A 16906-nucleotide genomic window follows, 5' to 3' on the forward strand; every position below is an offset into this window, starting at 1 on the left:
ACAACAATTTCCTTCGGGATTAATAAAGTTGTTCTTATCTTATCTTATCTTATCTTATCGTATCTTATCTTATCTTATCTTATCTTATCTTATCTTATCTTATCTTATCTTATCTTATCTTAATAAGAAAAGATCGTTTTGACAATGCCACTCAAAAGGTTTCTCATTAAAAAAAAAAGTTTTCAAATTTTGAAGCAAAAAAAATACATTGCAAAGTTAATTTTTCCCTTGCCCGTTTCTTTTTTTTTTTTTTTTTAACCCACTGTATAAAACTCCCAGATGCATGTGAGAAAAAAAACACACTAATAAAAAGATGTGATGGCACAAAATCGCCTGTGCGTAATTTCCATGCGCGTCAGTGGCACTAATCACACCTCATACCGGGACTATATAACCGTGCGGCGGCGGACGCGTCTGTTCCTCCGCCCTCTTGTTCGCTTCCCTCCGCCTACCGAGCCACTCGCCGGACGCCCTCCGAGGCTGCAGCTTTCTCCCCCCCGCGTCCTCTTCCTCCTTGTTCGTCTCTCTCGGCCCAACCGGCGGCTCTCCGAACGCAGCGATGCTGTCCTGCAGAGCGGTGTGGAGGAAATGCGGGCCCCTGGCGCGGAGGGCGGCCCTGGCGCTTCCCCGAGACGGTGAGTTCCGAAAGCGCCGCGTCGCCTCCTGCGTGCGGGACTGAGGGAGAACACTCTGTTCTCTTGCGTGTCCCTCCCCCCTCACTCACTCACACACGCACCCACGCGTGGATCCGTTTGACTTCGATTAGTTCGCATTTTCAATCGATTACTGATAACGCAAACATGTTCTATTTAGAAATGAGTAGTCGATCACCCCCCCCCCTTCCCACGCTTCTGTATTTCTCCTATAAAACGTCTCAATGAATGAAATAATCTGTCAATTAGCAAAAGTCAATCATCAATTGCATTTTGCTGTATTTTTTTCGATGAAAATTCAAATTTTAAACTTGTTAATGCACAGAACACACATGTACACATGACCTTCACTCCAGCGGTGGGGCAAATATGGTGGCCCCTGTGGGTCACATGGTCCAATGTAAAGGGCGTGAGCTGCATGGGGATCCTGCAGGTTTTACGGCTTATCTGTCACTTGCAGGTCATTACACAAGAGATCTCAGGTGACACACACACACACACACACACATATTGGCAGAATTTTTGGAGTTTTGAAATTTTGCTGTTGGGTTTAGTCAACATTTATTGGAAGAGACCTGTCAGTGTGTGAAGGAAACCCCACAGAGCGCTAGGTGACCCGACCCGTCCTCTGGCTCAATCGAACGCTTTTGGATTTCACATCTAATGCTAATATTGAAACATTTGTTTCCAAAAAGGAGGAAAAGAGGAGGCGGGACGGAAGAAGTAGCGTCCGAGGACAAATTTGGTGCGAATGTCAAAACAACAAAGGAGGTAGCGAGCCGACGAAGCCCGGACGAGGCCTCGCCTGAGGACGCGGCGTCTAACCGTCACCGTGGTTAGCAGTTTTGACACAACCCGCCTGATTTCGGGAGATTTCGAAGACGGGGATCTGAAGACATGATTGGTCAAACCGACCCAATGCACATGGACGGCAAACGTCTGGCTGTCGCTGTTGCTCAGTGCTTTTAGTCCAATTTCGCTTTATCGGCCTTCTCCCTCCTTCGCTGTCCGCCATTGGTGTTATGACATTCTCGCTGTGTTTGTCTACTGACGCTATTAAATGGATAGTTGACAACCGGCCGTTGTCCTCCGTGTTTGTTTACCCGCCAAACTGCCACTCGTGAGTTTGATGTGTTAAATTGGGTCCATCCACACGTGCGAGTCCTTATCAGACGCAGACACTAAACGTCTAATCTCACAAAGCGGGTTTGGTGAACTCCAAAGTCTTTCCTGAATTGGTAACTACGGCGACCAGTGTGTCGCATCTCTTTAAGTCCAGTTATGTGATTGTGTTCCTCAAACACCACAAACAAGTATTATCTTCGTATCACCACTACTTCACGTGGGTTCGCTGCTGGTCCTGGATTTGCCGTAAAATTCAAACGCGTTGGATTGACAGCGACAGATCGTCTCTGTTCCTCTGGCACGCTAATAGATTTTGGTGCTGAGCCACACCCGCTGTCCCAAAACTAGCTCTGACAATACCGTCTAATCTGTCCCTCTGTCCAGTCATGGGGGTCGGCGTGAACTCCCGCTAAGTCTTGTCAAAGCGGTAACCATGGTGACAGTTGGGTAGCGTGTCCCCAACCTGAAGTGCCTCGTGTGAACGCTCACTATCTGCATTATTTTAGTTGTGCTCCTGAGACGGTACCTGCTCTACAATTGTTTACTTTGGCGGCGGCCCGTTTCCATGACGACGTCTCGATTCATGAATATCCACTCGTGGTTTTACCTGTAAGACGTCTTATAAAGGTCTTCATTAAAAGAGTGTAGTTTATTGTTTATGCTCTGAGTAATCTCAGCATTAAATACTGACATTTAATTTTGTTTACTCTTCATTCAGGAAAGAAACATTTTCACCCCCTTGTTTCCGTTCGGCAACGTTTGCTTGGCCGATTTTATTCTTAGTTTCTTTGTCTCTTTTTTGATTTTTATTGGGGTGACATCAGTGAAACAAAATGTTTCCCAAACAGTTCGTGATCTTTTTTGTTTTATTCTTCCGCCAAGACATTTCAAGTTTGGATCAGAGGCTCTGAAACGACCCCATGTGGTGTTGCTTTTTTTTTTTTTTTTTTTAATGCCTGTGAAAGGTGTTTTCAACTGTGAGGTAATGACAACCTTCACATTTTTTAAATTAAAAGCTCTCAATAGAAATCCTTTCCCAAAAGTTCCCTTTTCATTGAATGATTAACTACATTTTTTTTCGAGCCAGGATTTCTTTTGGCGTTTTATAAGCCTTTGTTTTCAATATTTGTATCACTGCCTCTTTAAATTGTTTTTTTTTTTTTTTGTGTGTCTCTTAACCTTTCCCCCTACACGCCTGGAGAAACGAGTTTGGCGAAGATGCCCTGCAAGCCTCTAATCCTCTAAAACCCCCAAAATGGATCAACATTAAGCCTCTGAAAGTCTGCCTGAAATAATAGGTAGTTTAGCTGCACGGAAATAAAAGTATTGTCAATTTACAATGTGTCTTTTGGCAGCTGTTAGTGTTTTATTCATGGCATACAGGAATGAAGGGAATGGCAAGTGACACTGGCAGTGGCACCATCAAAGTACGTAAAGTTTTAAGTAGCTGCGTACTGTTATGGCCACTACGTTGTTTTTATCGATCTCTAATTTTGCCGCATACTCTGTGGCCTTTGCTGCAGTTAACTAGCGCAAGGAAAATCCAATAATACAAATGTGCGGCTCCCCTCTTACCTGGGGGTCCAGTTTTAATCTGAGAAAGGTGTCATGACTTAATCCCGTGACACTTTGACCTCCATGTCCGTCATACTGTTCACTTTAGACTTTCCCAAGACTTTAGCTGATTATCCGGTGAAGGTGTGTGGGAGCCGGGTCACGGAGCTCGTTTTTAGTACCCTGCTGATGCACATGGCACTGGAGTATCCTTGACTTCAACTGGGGCCTCACAATGGTTTGTCACATTGAAAAAGACACTTAAGGTTCATTTATGTTCACATTGCGGACATAAATAGGTACATGGGGAGGTATGTCTGAGTGTTATTAAGCAATATTTCTGCTAGAGGGCAGTGCGGAGAGGTCAGTGTCCAGCTTCCAAATTCTGAGTTGGTGTTTCTGACAAAAAAAGATAAAACGCAGTAGATGGTGGTAGGTTGTGTGGCCGCTAAATACATTGTGTATTGTGGATGGAGAATCTGCCTCCCTGACCATACCGATATTTTCTTCTTGAGCAAAGCTCACAACACTGCCCTACACCTTTCCATGGTACTGCTGAGTTCGGTCTTGCATCTGCAAGCCTCCCTGAAAACATGCAGTTGTGCACAAAATGAACACCGAAGGCTGTGTCCATATGCATATTTAACATCGCGCCTCAAGGCTCAAGATGACCGAAAAACATTTCTTCCCGTGACTTCCTTCTCAGAATGAGACACTGGGCCGTAGAAGTATTTCAAATTTAGTGCATACTTTATCATGTTCAAAGCTTTAAGATCCTGGCACTTTCATGAGAAATCATAAGTTTTTATACTAAATAAATAGATGTGAGTACTTGTGTTTTGGAAAGTTACCTTTGACAAGCCACATCTCTATGATGTAAATTGCCAATCACAGCACAGTATTGGGCAGGGCCAAGGGTAAGTCCAACATTAGCCGCTTGTGTAACAGTAGGAACTTTTGGCAGTTCCAAGAACCATTTCAGGAACCAGGACTTTTTTTCAGGCTTTTGAACGGCATAGGAACTAGGACCCATGGGCTCAGTTCCTCGAACCATTTTAGCTCATACTCAGAAGCAGAGTCTTCTTAAGGTCCCAGAGGAACTTCTATGATGTAGATGCTTGTTGAGACCCATTACCAGATACTTCTAGCTCACTGCCATTTTTGAGTAAACACGGATCTCGCTAGCAGCTGGTGTTTTCACACGACAAATCAGTACAGGGAGAAAATAAAAACACTTCTGTCCATGGTTATTACTCCCGCCATGTAGAACATGAACACCTGGGCAGCTTCACTCTCCTTGTTGTTCAACAGCGTTGTAGTTTTCACTTTTGATTGTTTTGGCGCTTTAATGTACACGTTGCTGTTGTCACTATGGTCCCTTCCTGCTTGTCTGAATGCAAAGCTAAAAGAGGAGTGTAGTTCCCAGCGTGAACTTTGAGCAGGACAGCTCTTGGAATGGAGTTCTTGGAACTGTTCTGCTCGAAAGCGGCCATTGTAGCAGCAGGTCTTTATTGACTCTTGACGTAACACTGGTAAGATCTTCCTTTTCCAGATTTTAGTGTACTTTTAATATGGATTCGGTCAAACGCCATCCCTGGGCCATTTGTTAATCTCCATGTTAAAATCAATCAACCCTTGTACTTTGATACATATCAATGTAGCATACAGTTAAAGTGAGATCATGAAGTACATGTTGTATGACGTCTATCTCACATTTGTCTTTCAACCATCCAGTTTTGCCGCGGCGGACAATGTCGTCTGTTCCTGGTGGCTCTGGGGAGAACATAATCTATACCTTGCTATGCGGCGGAGCCTTTGTCGGTGCGGTATCGTATGTAAGTTCTATTTTCATTTTCTATTTAACAAAACACGCCCAGCAATAACTGATTTTGTGATGTGGCAATGGTGACCGAAACATGCGACTGTCCTGTCCTCAGGCATACAGCACCGTGTCCTCGGACAGCGCCAGGTTCAACGACCGCATTGCGGAGCTCAACGCCAGACCAAAGAAAGCCTGGGAGCCCAAACCATGGCCTCCACAGAGTAAGTAGTGGTCACAGGCTGTTTGGACAACCAGGTTAGCATTGTAAACAAACTACAGATGAGCTTTCACCCTACAACGGTTGTGGGCATGGGGTTCAAGCACGAGGAAGGCTGACCTGATTTCATGTCCAAGTTTATGCATAATTGACAAACTATAAAGGTGGCCGATCATCAAGGTTAGTTAACGGTAGCGTCAGTTATAATTCGCTGAATTTTAATCAGTTGTTTACCCTGGCATTGCTTGCAATGTTTGGATTTTAGCATTTTAAATAGAACTGGGTGCTGGTGCTATTTTTTGAAAATGGGTCCCAGAGTGCATAAATCTGAAAACACAAGCTTTGCGTGTCAGCCGTAGACACAGAAGCGGATCTTTTCTCAAGCAATGTTGCCGTTGCTCAGCTCCTTCCTTAACCAGCATGTGCTAAACCAGCCATCAGCTGGTCAATTTCTCCATGAGTTTTGGTTCCATCACACCAGTTGCGCTTATGTGCACACCCCATGTCTTTGTTTTTTGGTGCATTTCTGTGGCTGTGTCACTGCGCCACCTCCAGGCCCTGGCATTTATTCTGCAGCATTTTCAGTCACACGAATGGCTGCTTGCCTTGCCGGCGGACCCCAACTGTTTTTGCGCCATGGAGCATTTTTTTTTTTTGCTCTTGAGGGGTAGTGGATAAATCAACCAACTAAAGCGATACAACCAGCGTGGATCCCAATTTTAAAGTCCATTAATAAAAATACAGCTCTCAGTAAAATTTGTTCAGTAGTGGTTTTGAGCTTGTTTCTCTCCAATGAGACGGCCCCATCAGGGCGTCATGAGACACTGACACCCGGAGGGGGTTTCTTGTGTCCAGTTTACTCCAATTTCATGCAAAGTTGTAGGCCTGACATGGGTCCCCCTTTACTTAGAAGCGCTCCGAACGCATTTGTTTTTACCCTCTTGCTAGTTTGAGGGCTTAATTTTTGGCAGGGGTAATGTTTCTTGTGACCGAGAGGAACAGATGAAGTTGAAGTCAAGGCTGTGTTGCACCTGCCCCAAAAATTCTGTCCTGAATTTGGACTGACTCATTGGATCTCCAGAAAGAATTTGGTTTTAACAGAAAAGCGGTTCGCAAGTTCTCGTTTCGAACCATCGATGAGATCATTGTGGTTTGTATTACCGATGCTTTTCAGCTATTAACAATTATAAATGATCCCCAAAAGGGGCTGGGCAGTTGTATTTCCGCTGTTAAACGATCGAACCTTCTGTTAATTGCTTACAGTGCGAAGTCCTCAATTATGTATGAACCCAGTACTGCCATTTAGTTGGCAATTCCTATACTTTTGAAGTTTCTATCAGAGTGAGCCCTATCAATCACTCACTGATCCTACAAATGTAACCTGAGCCGACAGAACCCCCCTTGCAAAGTAGCAGTAGTCCAACCTGAGGTAACTCGATACTGTGGAATATCCAAATGTGATGGCAGATAGGACTTATTTGCATGAAAGCGGTTATTATTTTTGTCTTTTTACATGGACATATCCTGAAATGAATGTCTGTAGCTAACTGTTGGCAGCAGATTTGTTTTCGCCACACGCAAAGGGATTGTAGGACAGCTCCGATAATCCCTCCCTGTGTTTATCTTGGTGGGGGAGCGTCCCAGCATGCGCATGCAGGCTAGCCGCTCAGAAAGTATTAATGGCTTACTTGCCTGTTGTCAGTTGCAGAGACTCACCAAAGCTATGGGGAAGAACCATCTGTGTCACTGAGGACTTTCCCAAAAATTTAAACCTCATTCCTTAACTGACCACAGTGCATCTTTACATTTTTCGGCAGTGAGGCGGCAGCTTGATCATCATTTATTTTAGACCTTTTAGCCATTTCCCCAGTTTATGGTCTATGTAATCTCAAAACGGAATCTATTTGTGCCAAGTATGTTTGGTCCCCCTTCTTGACCTAATCCTCAGGTGTCTGCCTTAAACGTCGAAGACCAAATCTCTTGTTTTTATACCATTTTTGAATTTGTCTTTGCGATTTTGGCCCATTTAGTATTCAGAACTTAAGCATCGTCCTTTGCTATATGGTGACACTGGCTGAATTTCCCCACGACATGATCAATTCAACCCAAAATGGGATGTCCACGAATGCGGACGTCAGGTTTGTGGAGGTTAATACCACTTAAATGTCATGGATCTATCAGTCTGTGGGTACCCACTCCTTCGATTGGTCAGATTTTGTATATCCTGTGGTGTGAGCTCAGTGTTGGTCAAAGCCCTGATAGTGTTACTTTTGAAAGCCAAAGCATACTCTGCAACTATTTCTTTTTCCTCCTGCTTGGCAGTTCCAACCGCACTATCGTTCTGCCCAGATATTCACTGCCCTTCCTCTGTCCATGTCCAAACCATCTCCGTCTGATTCTTATCCCCAGAATATCCAACGTGATGTCCCTGTGATGGACGTATTCCTGATCTTGTCCATCCTGCTATTGTCTCTAAACCAGACATCCCCGGTCTCGTCACTGCCTTGTATGCCTTCCCCTTCAATCTTGCTAATCCCCTTTTCTCGCCCCTGACACTTTTCTTCACCCATTCCAACCCGCTTGCACACACCTCTTCTCCAAACTCTCCTTACTTTACAGCAATGTCTGTTATTCTGAAGCTGTAGGATAGAACAGTTGTTTCTACTTTCTTTCCAACATTGCACTCAAGGTTGGTCTAAAGTGTGCCCTTTACAATAAGTCGCAGACAACTGAGTATCAGCAAAAACTCCAATGAAAACTTGTCAGAAGCACTGTCTGGCAAAAATGGTAACTTTTACATCACTCCGCCCCACCGTGCGTTGCAGAAGTGTTGTTTTCTACAGTTGTACATTTGCCCAGATAACTTCTAGGTCTATGTCCCTCTGCCATCCCTAGATATCTGATTTAAAGATGTGCAACCCATGGCTCGTCGTTATCCAGGAAATAATCTTGCGTTCTTTGAAATGATTACTAATGTATGATTGGCAGACTGATACCAGCAACACTTTTTTTCTGAAAGCTTTTATGTTTTGCCTCTCGACAAGCCTTTGGGGATACAGCGACAAAGTCAAATGAAAACAGCAGGTATCAGGATGGCTCTGAGGGAACATGCTAATTTGATTGGCTGGTAGCGTCACATGGGATAGGGGGCTGCACCAATTGGAAACTGAGACGCATTTCAACATTGCCATTGAAGAGACATCCATAACTTTAAACCTGTTTGCATTTTCTCACAAGACAAAGGATGAGGGGGGGGGGTGTGAGATTTATATAAAGCTCTTTAGTGTGGGAGAAAAAAAACTCAGTGGTTATTAAATATAGGACTGAATTTGGACATTTTTTTTTTGGACAAGCACTTGAACACATCATTAACCCATCCGTACCCAACAAAATGTTTAATGCAAATGAAGTCTCTGAAACCTTGCTTTTGTCTGCCGCACCATGTTTCATTGGAAACTGACACGGTTTCTCCGTCTTGCAATTGCGATCGTGTTCAGCCCTTTTGACCGCCTCACGCTTGTAAGTGGGATTGCATAGATCCTCTGAATGTGCGCAGTGCCGTTTTCCTGTGCCCGAATATGGCTTTTTAGGTTTCAGTCCAATGACAAAAAGGAAGTGATCACCTCAACATCTGGGGTAAGAGAACCTGCACAAATGTAAGTTAAAACATGGGGAATACCTGGGTTGACGGGATTGGAGAGAAATACGAACTGCTACCGATTGGGATGTGGAAAATGTAATGAAAGGATTTGTTGGCCGTGTCTGTCGGAGACCAGGAGTGCAGCAAATGTGACGACAAGCTGAAACTTACGCTTTTGGAGGAAATTTGTTGGATGTTACAGAAGTGGGGGTTTGTCTTTTATGCGGAGGCAGTCAATATTGCAGGACAGGAAAAGGGAAATCAGTTAATGGTATTGGAAAATCCCAAAGTGAAAGCATTCTTACAATGGATTCCTTGTTTCTTTTAAAGTATATTTATAAAGTTTAGATGTAATCACTTGTCAGTTGTAGGGCTATGTAAAATACATGGTCTCCACTTTGACATGGTCAAAATACTCAGGTGTAATTCTTGTTTTTCTTGGCGGCTTGGAGGGATCAGGATACATGAACTCAGGCTCACCTCCTAAATCTATCGATCTCCATTAAGCATACCGAATCCGCATCACCTCTTGGGCTCTTGCTGCTAAATGTAAACCTGAAGGGGATAAATCAATTTTATCTATTTATTTATTAAACAGAGCATTTCATGTGGCTCACAGCTTTGTCTTTTTGCATTTTGTGGGACATTAGTTTCTTAACTTTACTGGGGTAAAGATCTCGTCCTAGCCTATCAGTAAGGTGCTCTATTGATAGATTATTGATACTGAGCCCAATAAATCGACTTGGGGGGGTAGGGGGGGACGCCTCCTGAATTAGAAATGGATCACCTCCATCTCAACCTAATCGAAAACCGCATGTAGCCTGAGGCATGTACCCGTTTTCAACGGCCTTGCTGATAGGTTCCTATTTTTAGTAGTGCTTAGCAAGGAAAACACCAGGAATCCTACCAGTGTACTGAAAACATTTTGGCCTTTCCCAGGGGAGGAGGAGGAAGAGGAGGCAGCACCCGAAGAGGAAGAGGCAGCGCCCGAAGAGGAGGAGGCAGCACCCGAAGAGGAGGCTGCCGAGGTCGTAGCGGAGGAGGCTGCCGAGGTCGTAGCGGAGGAGGCTGCCGAGGTCGTAGCGGAGGAGGCTGCCGAGGTCGTAGCGGAGGAGGCCGCCGAGGTCGTCGCCGAAGTGGAACAGGAGGTGGCAGCAGTTGCCGAAGAGGCGGCCCAGCCGGTGGATGCCGTCGAAGAAGCTGCAGAGGCGGCCCCTGAGCCAGCTGCAGTCGCCTCCGAGGAGCCCGAAAGCAACGGTACGACATCTGAGGAGGAGGAGGCTGCTGCCTCCGACGCCTGAGGTTCCACACATTTCACCACAGGGAGACACACACGGTCAGACACACACAGCTATCTCTCAATGGCTGCAAGATCTCACAGGGCTTTTTTTTTTTTTCCCCCTCTTTCACAACACTGGGAACAATGAAACCTCTTTACTTTATCACTGCCTGGGCGAATGGCCTTTCTCTTGTCTTCCTCAAGATTTATATCTATTTATTGGAGTGGATTTTGACGAGCAGCATCGTTGTCAGTTTATGTGGGAAGCGACAAAACTCAGGTTAGTTTCTGTGTGCAACTACAAACCGTTTGGCAGCCCTAGAACCTTCATTTCCTCAGAACATAACCTAGTAAGCCGTAAAGTCCTCCTGGGCCTCGTGTTTCACGGCTGTAGACCAGCGTGCTTCGCGGTGTTCGTTTGGCTGCTCATGTAGAGTTTTGCGTGTTATCAAACGCGGTCGTTCAGTGGGAGTTAATTTTTCGCCGAACCCTGATTGTTCCGACTCAAACGGGTCAAGATTCAACCACCCGCACGCCGTAATCCAAGCAGAACCTCTTTAGATGCTGTGATAATGATTCTTGCGCACATGAATCCACCCTAGTGCAATTTCCTATTCGAACACTGCATTTTTATGTGTGCGAGTGTGTGTATGCGTGTGTGGAAGCTCGTTTATCCTTAAGTGTGTAATTACCAAGAGGCTGTGAAACTGTACATAAGATGGGAACTGTTGTGAAATGTGAAGTTGTTACCTCATGAGGCTGCGAAGACCAGTCATGTGATCCCAACGTTTTATTCTCACGGCCGGATAATGAGCAGTGTAAAGTTTTAACAGTAATCGATCAAGCCAAACAATAAAATTCCTACCAACACGGAAAGTCTTGCTGCAGTCTTTGTCTAAATTGGTCCCTTTATGGAATTTGCACCGGTTAAATTTTTTTTCTTAATTTTCATATTTTTTTGAATTAGAACTACGCTTGGCTATCCCACCGGACGTATTTCATATGTGACGCGAACCGACGAACAAGCCGTCTCCTTGAAGCTCTGCCCTTCCATTGCTTGACCTCACCTTCTCTGCTTCTTAACACAATGGACTTATTGCTCAGGCCACACTGGTGAACGGTGGTATTATTTGCATGATGTTCTACACAGAGTCCAAAGTCTGTAGTTTTAGATCCAGTGTTCAAACGCGAGCATGTCTTGAAGTGACTTGTGTGAAACCCAACTAATATCTACAGCATGCTTGCTATTCTTGTCAACTAAACCTACAGTGTTGCAGAAGGTACACTCTAGAAATTTTGTCCACATAACAAATTGCTGATCCATCAGAGTGGTATCCAGATTGCCCTGTTAAATTCAAGCTTTGTAAAACACTTCAATTGGACCCACGCCTCAAAAAATGGAAGACACCAGTAGGATCCCCCCCTCCCCCCCAAACCAAATCTTTTCTTGACATAAGGTTGAAGAATGTCTCCAAAGACATGGAAGTTTTTGTGTTTTCTTTTTCTGGAGCTTCTGCAATTTTTTCCCCCCTTAGCTATAAATGGAGGTACTTCGTCGGATTGATCACTAACTTCCTCAGAAGTTTCCGACTTTCTGTATAGACATGCCTCTAGGAATCTTGCTGGCACTAGATCCTTATCACATGAAATGAGTTACTTGGCTAACAAATATTGGAAACTTTTTATCTTTGAGCATCAGTGACTTTTGGATGGCTGGATTTTATGTTGCAGTGCTGTCGGCTGCCATTGCCCTTGAGGTATCGGAGACAGCTGAAGCTAAGGAAGTGTTGGCAGCAGTTGAGGATGTCTGCATACCGGCAACAAATGACTCCCAGACACCAGAAGAGGCACAACCTGCTGAATCTGTTGTGCAAATTGAACAGGATACTAAGCCAGTGGAGGAGGCTGCGGTGGCAGAGGAGACGTCGTCTCCTGTGGAGGAGGCTGCGCCATTGCCGGAGGAGCCAGTGGTATTGGAGGCTGTGCAAGAAGAGGCCTCATCTCCAGTTGAGGAGTCCGATGTAGCAGTCACTGAAGAGGCCCAGCCAGAGCCAGCAGAGGTCCCGACTCCAGTGCAGGAGGCAGTGGTTGAGGAGGCCCAACCAGAGGCAGCAGAGGTCCCGACTCCAGTGCAGGAGGCAGTGGTTGAGGAGGCCCAACCGGAGGCAGCAGAGGTACCTGCCCCAGTGGCCGAAGAGGCCCAACCAGAGGCGGCAGAGGTCCCTGCTCCAGTGGCCGAGGAGGCCCAGTCAGAGTCAGCAGAGGTACCTGCTCCAGTTGCCGAGGAGGCCCAGCCAGAGCCAGCAGAGGTCCCTGCTCCAGTGGCTGAGGAGGTTCAACCAGCAGCTGTAGAGGTCCCCACCCCAGTTGAGGAGGCCCTGCCAGAGCCAGCAGAGGTCCCTTCTCCAGTGGTTGAGGAGGCCCAGCCAGAGCCAGCAGAGGTCCCAGCTCCAGTGCTGGAGGTAATGGTTGAGGAGGCCCCGCTTGGGCCATCAGAAGAAACAGCCACTCCTGCAGTCGTGGAAGAAGTTGCAGCCCCTGAGAAAGAGTACATCGTTGTTGTTTTGGAAGGAGCACCCAAAACAGAAAAACGGCCCAAGGTGCTTGGTGTGGGGCCAGTGAGTGGCAGGATTATCCCGGCACCAGACGATGATGAAGTTCCTGCGTCTGAGGTACAATCTTTTTTTGGGTGTCGCATTATTTATTTATTTATTTATTTATTTTTTAAATCAAGTTGTCAAACATTTCCATTTATGAAATGGAGCTAAAATTTTTAGATTTCTCAATATTCAAGCTTATTAATAGGCTTCAGAATACCCAAACATACCTAACATTAAATTTTGCTACTCAGGCTAAGAGACTGCTTCTTAGGATGCAAATGCAGTAGTCCCAACTAAGGTACTGAGCCCCTGAATACTTCTTCTTAAAAGGATAGGGCAATTGACCTAAATTCAACATGTACACATACATATCTCAAGAATCAAATCTAGACTATAGAACACAGCGGATACGTGACCGTCTTTTTATATGAACTAATACACTCTTGATTTTTCTGTCCACTGCAGTAACTGCACCTGAATGACAACAGCTCCTGAACATGAAGTGGATGTGCCTCAAACCCCCCCGCCCTCCCCCAAGATTCTTTCCCTCTCTAACTGGACAGAAAAAGGAACGTACGAGTCTAGCCTGATGCTTTTTTTATCCTGACTGTTGTGTGTTGGCCCAGGTCACATTATTCTGACACTCCACTCAATAGGTCTAGGTGAGTTCAGTTGTACCCCTTTCCCCACAGATACATAGCACTCGCTCTTGTCCAATGGCCTGTTTGGAGTTGGTCCAGCAAATCTGTCTCAACAGCAGGGAAAAGGACACCGTTGCCACGGTAAAATTCATTCTCACGGTCGTACAATTGGCACCACTGGGATCCGACAGTGATCACCAATGGTCAAATGGCGCCATCACTGGTCTAAGCTGGGAAACTGGACATCACTTCTTTTTCACCTTTCATCAAAATGTTCTGTCTTTAGAGACCAGAATGCAAGCGGGAGCCTCACATTTCTTGGTGTCTGATTTGGCACCGACTCAACCCGGCTTGATTTACATTGCGATCGGCTACATTTGGTGGCCCGAACTTCAACTTCTGGTTTCGTTCATTCAAATTCTTTTGACGATTCTGAGCCAGTCACTTTTTCTTTTTTCCTTCTATCGTCAGTTTACATCTTCGCATTTCTCCTTTTAAGATTCTTGTCATTTGGATCGACGGTGTTTGGTGTCAAGCTGTTGGATCGTTCGAGACGTGTTTAGTCACCAGCTTTCTTTAATTCAAACTCAGGTTTCTTTTTACTGCTGCCTGAGATGCAAAGCTGGCAAGCCACGTCTTTTTCCTCAATGAAGACACTCAGAGCACTGACAAAACCTACCGTTAGCTCTCTACCTCACCTTCCCTCAAGGTTTGTGACCTCTTCGACTTCCTGTTTCCAATACCAGCAAGACACTTGTAAAACAGCCAACGGAGATTGTTTACCGCACTGTAATTTGTCCAACCAACACGATTCCACGCACAGTGGTCGACCTTCTCCTGTTACGTCCTCAAGATCTCTGTGACATTGCCACCATGAAGGAACTCTTCAAAATTTCAACCTCCAGTTCACACAGTAGCTGTCATTCCTTCGACTCTGAGCAAAGTTACTTTAGGAGGTTGTTGCACCGTAACTTATCCTAATGATGTGAAGTTAAAAAAAGCACCGGGAAACATTTCTGATAAACTGTAAAGTCCTTCTGCGAAAACACTGCGTCGCGCATAGTTTGAAATGGGGATCCTGTGAGCGTGTTTCTGTCTTTTCTGCACGGTTTGTTTGTCTGTTGCTGATCTGGATGTGTTTCGAAAGGGTTCGGGACAAGTGGAGATATTTATGAAATGAACTGTGTCCGGAAAGTCGTTTTGGGTTTTTTTTTAAAAAGTGTGAACTGTTATGACTGTGCTACATCTCTCACTCTCCTCTTTTTGGGTTTGTTAGTTTCTGAATACAGTATTTGTAAGGTATCCTGTCATGAACTGCACATTCTGTATTTTTAAGATAGAAATTTGTGTCTTTTCTTGCTCCAAGTCACATTTCTGTAAGGTGTGAACGAATGCCTCGACATGTCAATGCTGGGACAATCTGTTTCAGGCAAAGTCTTTGCAAAATAAAGGGATTAAATTCTTATTGTGTGTTGACTGACTTGTGGCAGCCCAAGCATACCGGTGTAAGATTTCAATTTTCAGAACAGTTTATTTGAGGGACCGAGTTCTTAAATATTTGCCAAATGGATCAATGGGTAAGTAACCTCTTGATAACAGCACTAAACGCAAACCCGCTTTCCCACCCGTCTTGGTGCCATGATTTTTTTTCATTGAGCCACAAGAGTTCAATACACCTAGAAAGCAGCCTTATTTCAGAACACTGAAACCACCAATTACGGCACGTAAATTGTTCCTGTAAACTAGCATTGATTTTTTTTTTTTTTTTTTTTTTAGAACATAAGAACATGCCACAGTAAGTGGCTCGTTTATCCCAAAAGCCGTCTTGTTCTTTATCTCCAGTATCCAGAGGAAGCCAATCAATGGGATTAGACCAGAAATTTAAAACCTCATCTGACACAATAACATTGATGCCTCATGGCTACAAGTCTTCACGAGTGGGTCCATTGATGAAAAGAAAGTGTATGCTGCTCTCTAGTGGAGACACCACAACCACAACTTCCATTTACTGCAGTTCCACTGCTTGTCACAAAGGTCTTCATATGTGACACAACATACTCCCTTTCCTTTCTATTGGACACAAGCACACTGTGGTTGAGTTGATCTTTCAAAACTCTTCAGTCACAAAGGGTCAATTTTTGGTGGTGGTCATTGGGTGTAAGAATTGGCCACTGTAACTGGCTACTGTAGTACAGCTCCTGTCATCAGCATCGCCCCAGCATCCCCAGAGTATGCCTGTTCAGGATGGAGGAGATCCTGCAATGCACACAGAATAGACCCTATCCACAACGATACCTGTAGGATAGTAACTGGCTGCATGGGGTTCCTGTCCATGCTCTATTGGGTATTACTCCCCTTTACAAAACAAAACAAGCCAATGTCACCTAGCATCTACTACAAGAGCATGCTGTTGCTCATAAGTGACTCCGCTCCAGGAGCAGTTTTTTTGGACGCCACACACATATTGGAGTCTGGCCAAGCCAATGCTTGGGTCAGCAAATGGCTCAAACAATGAAACAGCCGAGACAGCCAGACAATCCAATAGATGGATCTAGCCCAAATGTCACCCAATTAGATAACAGATGTCCCACCCATCCAACTGCAGTGGTTGACTGTCAGGATCCTGCCTCTTTTGCAGAGCAGTTAAATACATTGTTCACCTGGCTCAACAGCCACAGAACACCAACCACTCAGATCCGCCTAACCCTCCAATTTCTCAGCAGCTGGTGCCTTCCATACTGTGAATGAATCCACCGAAGGTCCGATAGCCCCTGCTGGACCCAAAAAAGGCACTTGCAAAGGACCTGAAGGTCTACAGGCCGGTGGCACAGACATCTGTCTTGTGCAAATGTATGGAGAGAGTGTTGTGTGTGGCTGAAAGACCCAACAAGAGCCAAATTAACTTTGCTTAAAGGGCAAAGCTTGTGGAGGATGGAAGTCTCACGCTATGAGCCACAGTCACCGAACATCTAGACTCTGGACCCAAACGCAAGGATTTCATCCATGGATCTATCCATGTTTAGTCCTGTACACATGGACAGGCCACAGTGTTTTTTTTTTTTAGATGGTTTTTAATTTAGCATGCAGTGTTTACACGGGACTATGCTTTGCCCCCATATTCTCTTCTCTGTGTACACTAATTATATCTCTTATAACAGTGGAGGAATTATACTTTTTATGTATGTGACTCACCTGATTGACACTCTGGCTCCATCCCAAGCGAGCGGTCAAGAGCCAGATCCAGCTCAACATTGGTAAAACCAAGAAACTACACTCTTTGGGGCTAGAGGAAAATCTTCATCACCTTTGTTACAACCAAAGACTACCCAGGGTCAGCCAGTGGAGCAAGTCCAGTTCTTCAGATATCTCGGAACG

General features: G+C 45.0%; 1 protein-coding gene across 3 annotated transcripts; it reads left to right on the forward strand.

Moving 5' to 3' along the window:
• The first annotated feature begins 472 nt into the window (after nt 1-472).
• mgarpa (mitochondria localized glutamic acid rich protein a) lies at nt 473-14996 on the forward strand. Of its 3 annotated transcripts, XM_086178900.1 has the most exons (8): nt 473-635; nt 5067-5167; nt 5270-5375; nt 9951-10268; nt 12022-12509; nt 12555-12962; nt 13142-13188; nt 13356-14996. In XM_086178900.1, the coding sequence occupies exons 1-7, from the start codon at nt 560-562 to the stop codon at nt 13175-13177; spliced, it is 1533 nt and encodes a 510-aa protein (XP_086035026.1). In that variant the 5' UTR covers nt 473-559; the 3' UTR covers nt 13178-13188; nt 13356-14996. The 3 variants fall into 3 exon arrangements, with proteins under 3 accessions (XP_086035026.1, XP_086035024.1, XP_086035025.1); XM_086178898.1 differs by having other exon boundaries at nt 12022-12962; XM_086178899.1 differs by lacking the exon at nt 13142-13188 and having other exon boundaries at nt 12022-12962.
• The last annotated feature ends 1910 nt before the right edge of the window (nt 14997-16906 follow it).

The sequence above is a fragment of the Fistularia commersonii genome, chromosome 31 (genome assembly GCF_037954325.1).
Source record: "Fistularia commersonii isolate RoL2024-O1a breed Wild chromosome 31, RoL_Fcom_v1.0, whole genome shotgun sequence".
NCBI classification, from domain to species: domain Eukaryota; kingdom Metazoa; phylum Chordata; class Actinopteri; order Syngnathiformes; family Fistulariidae; genus Fistularia; species Fistularia commersonii.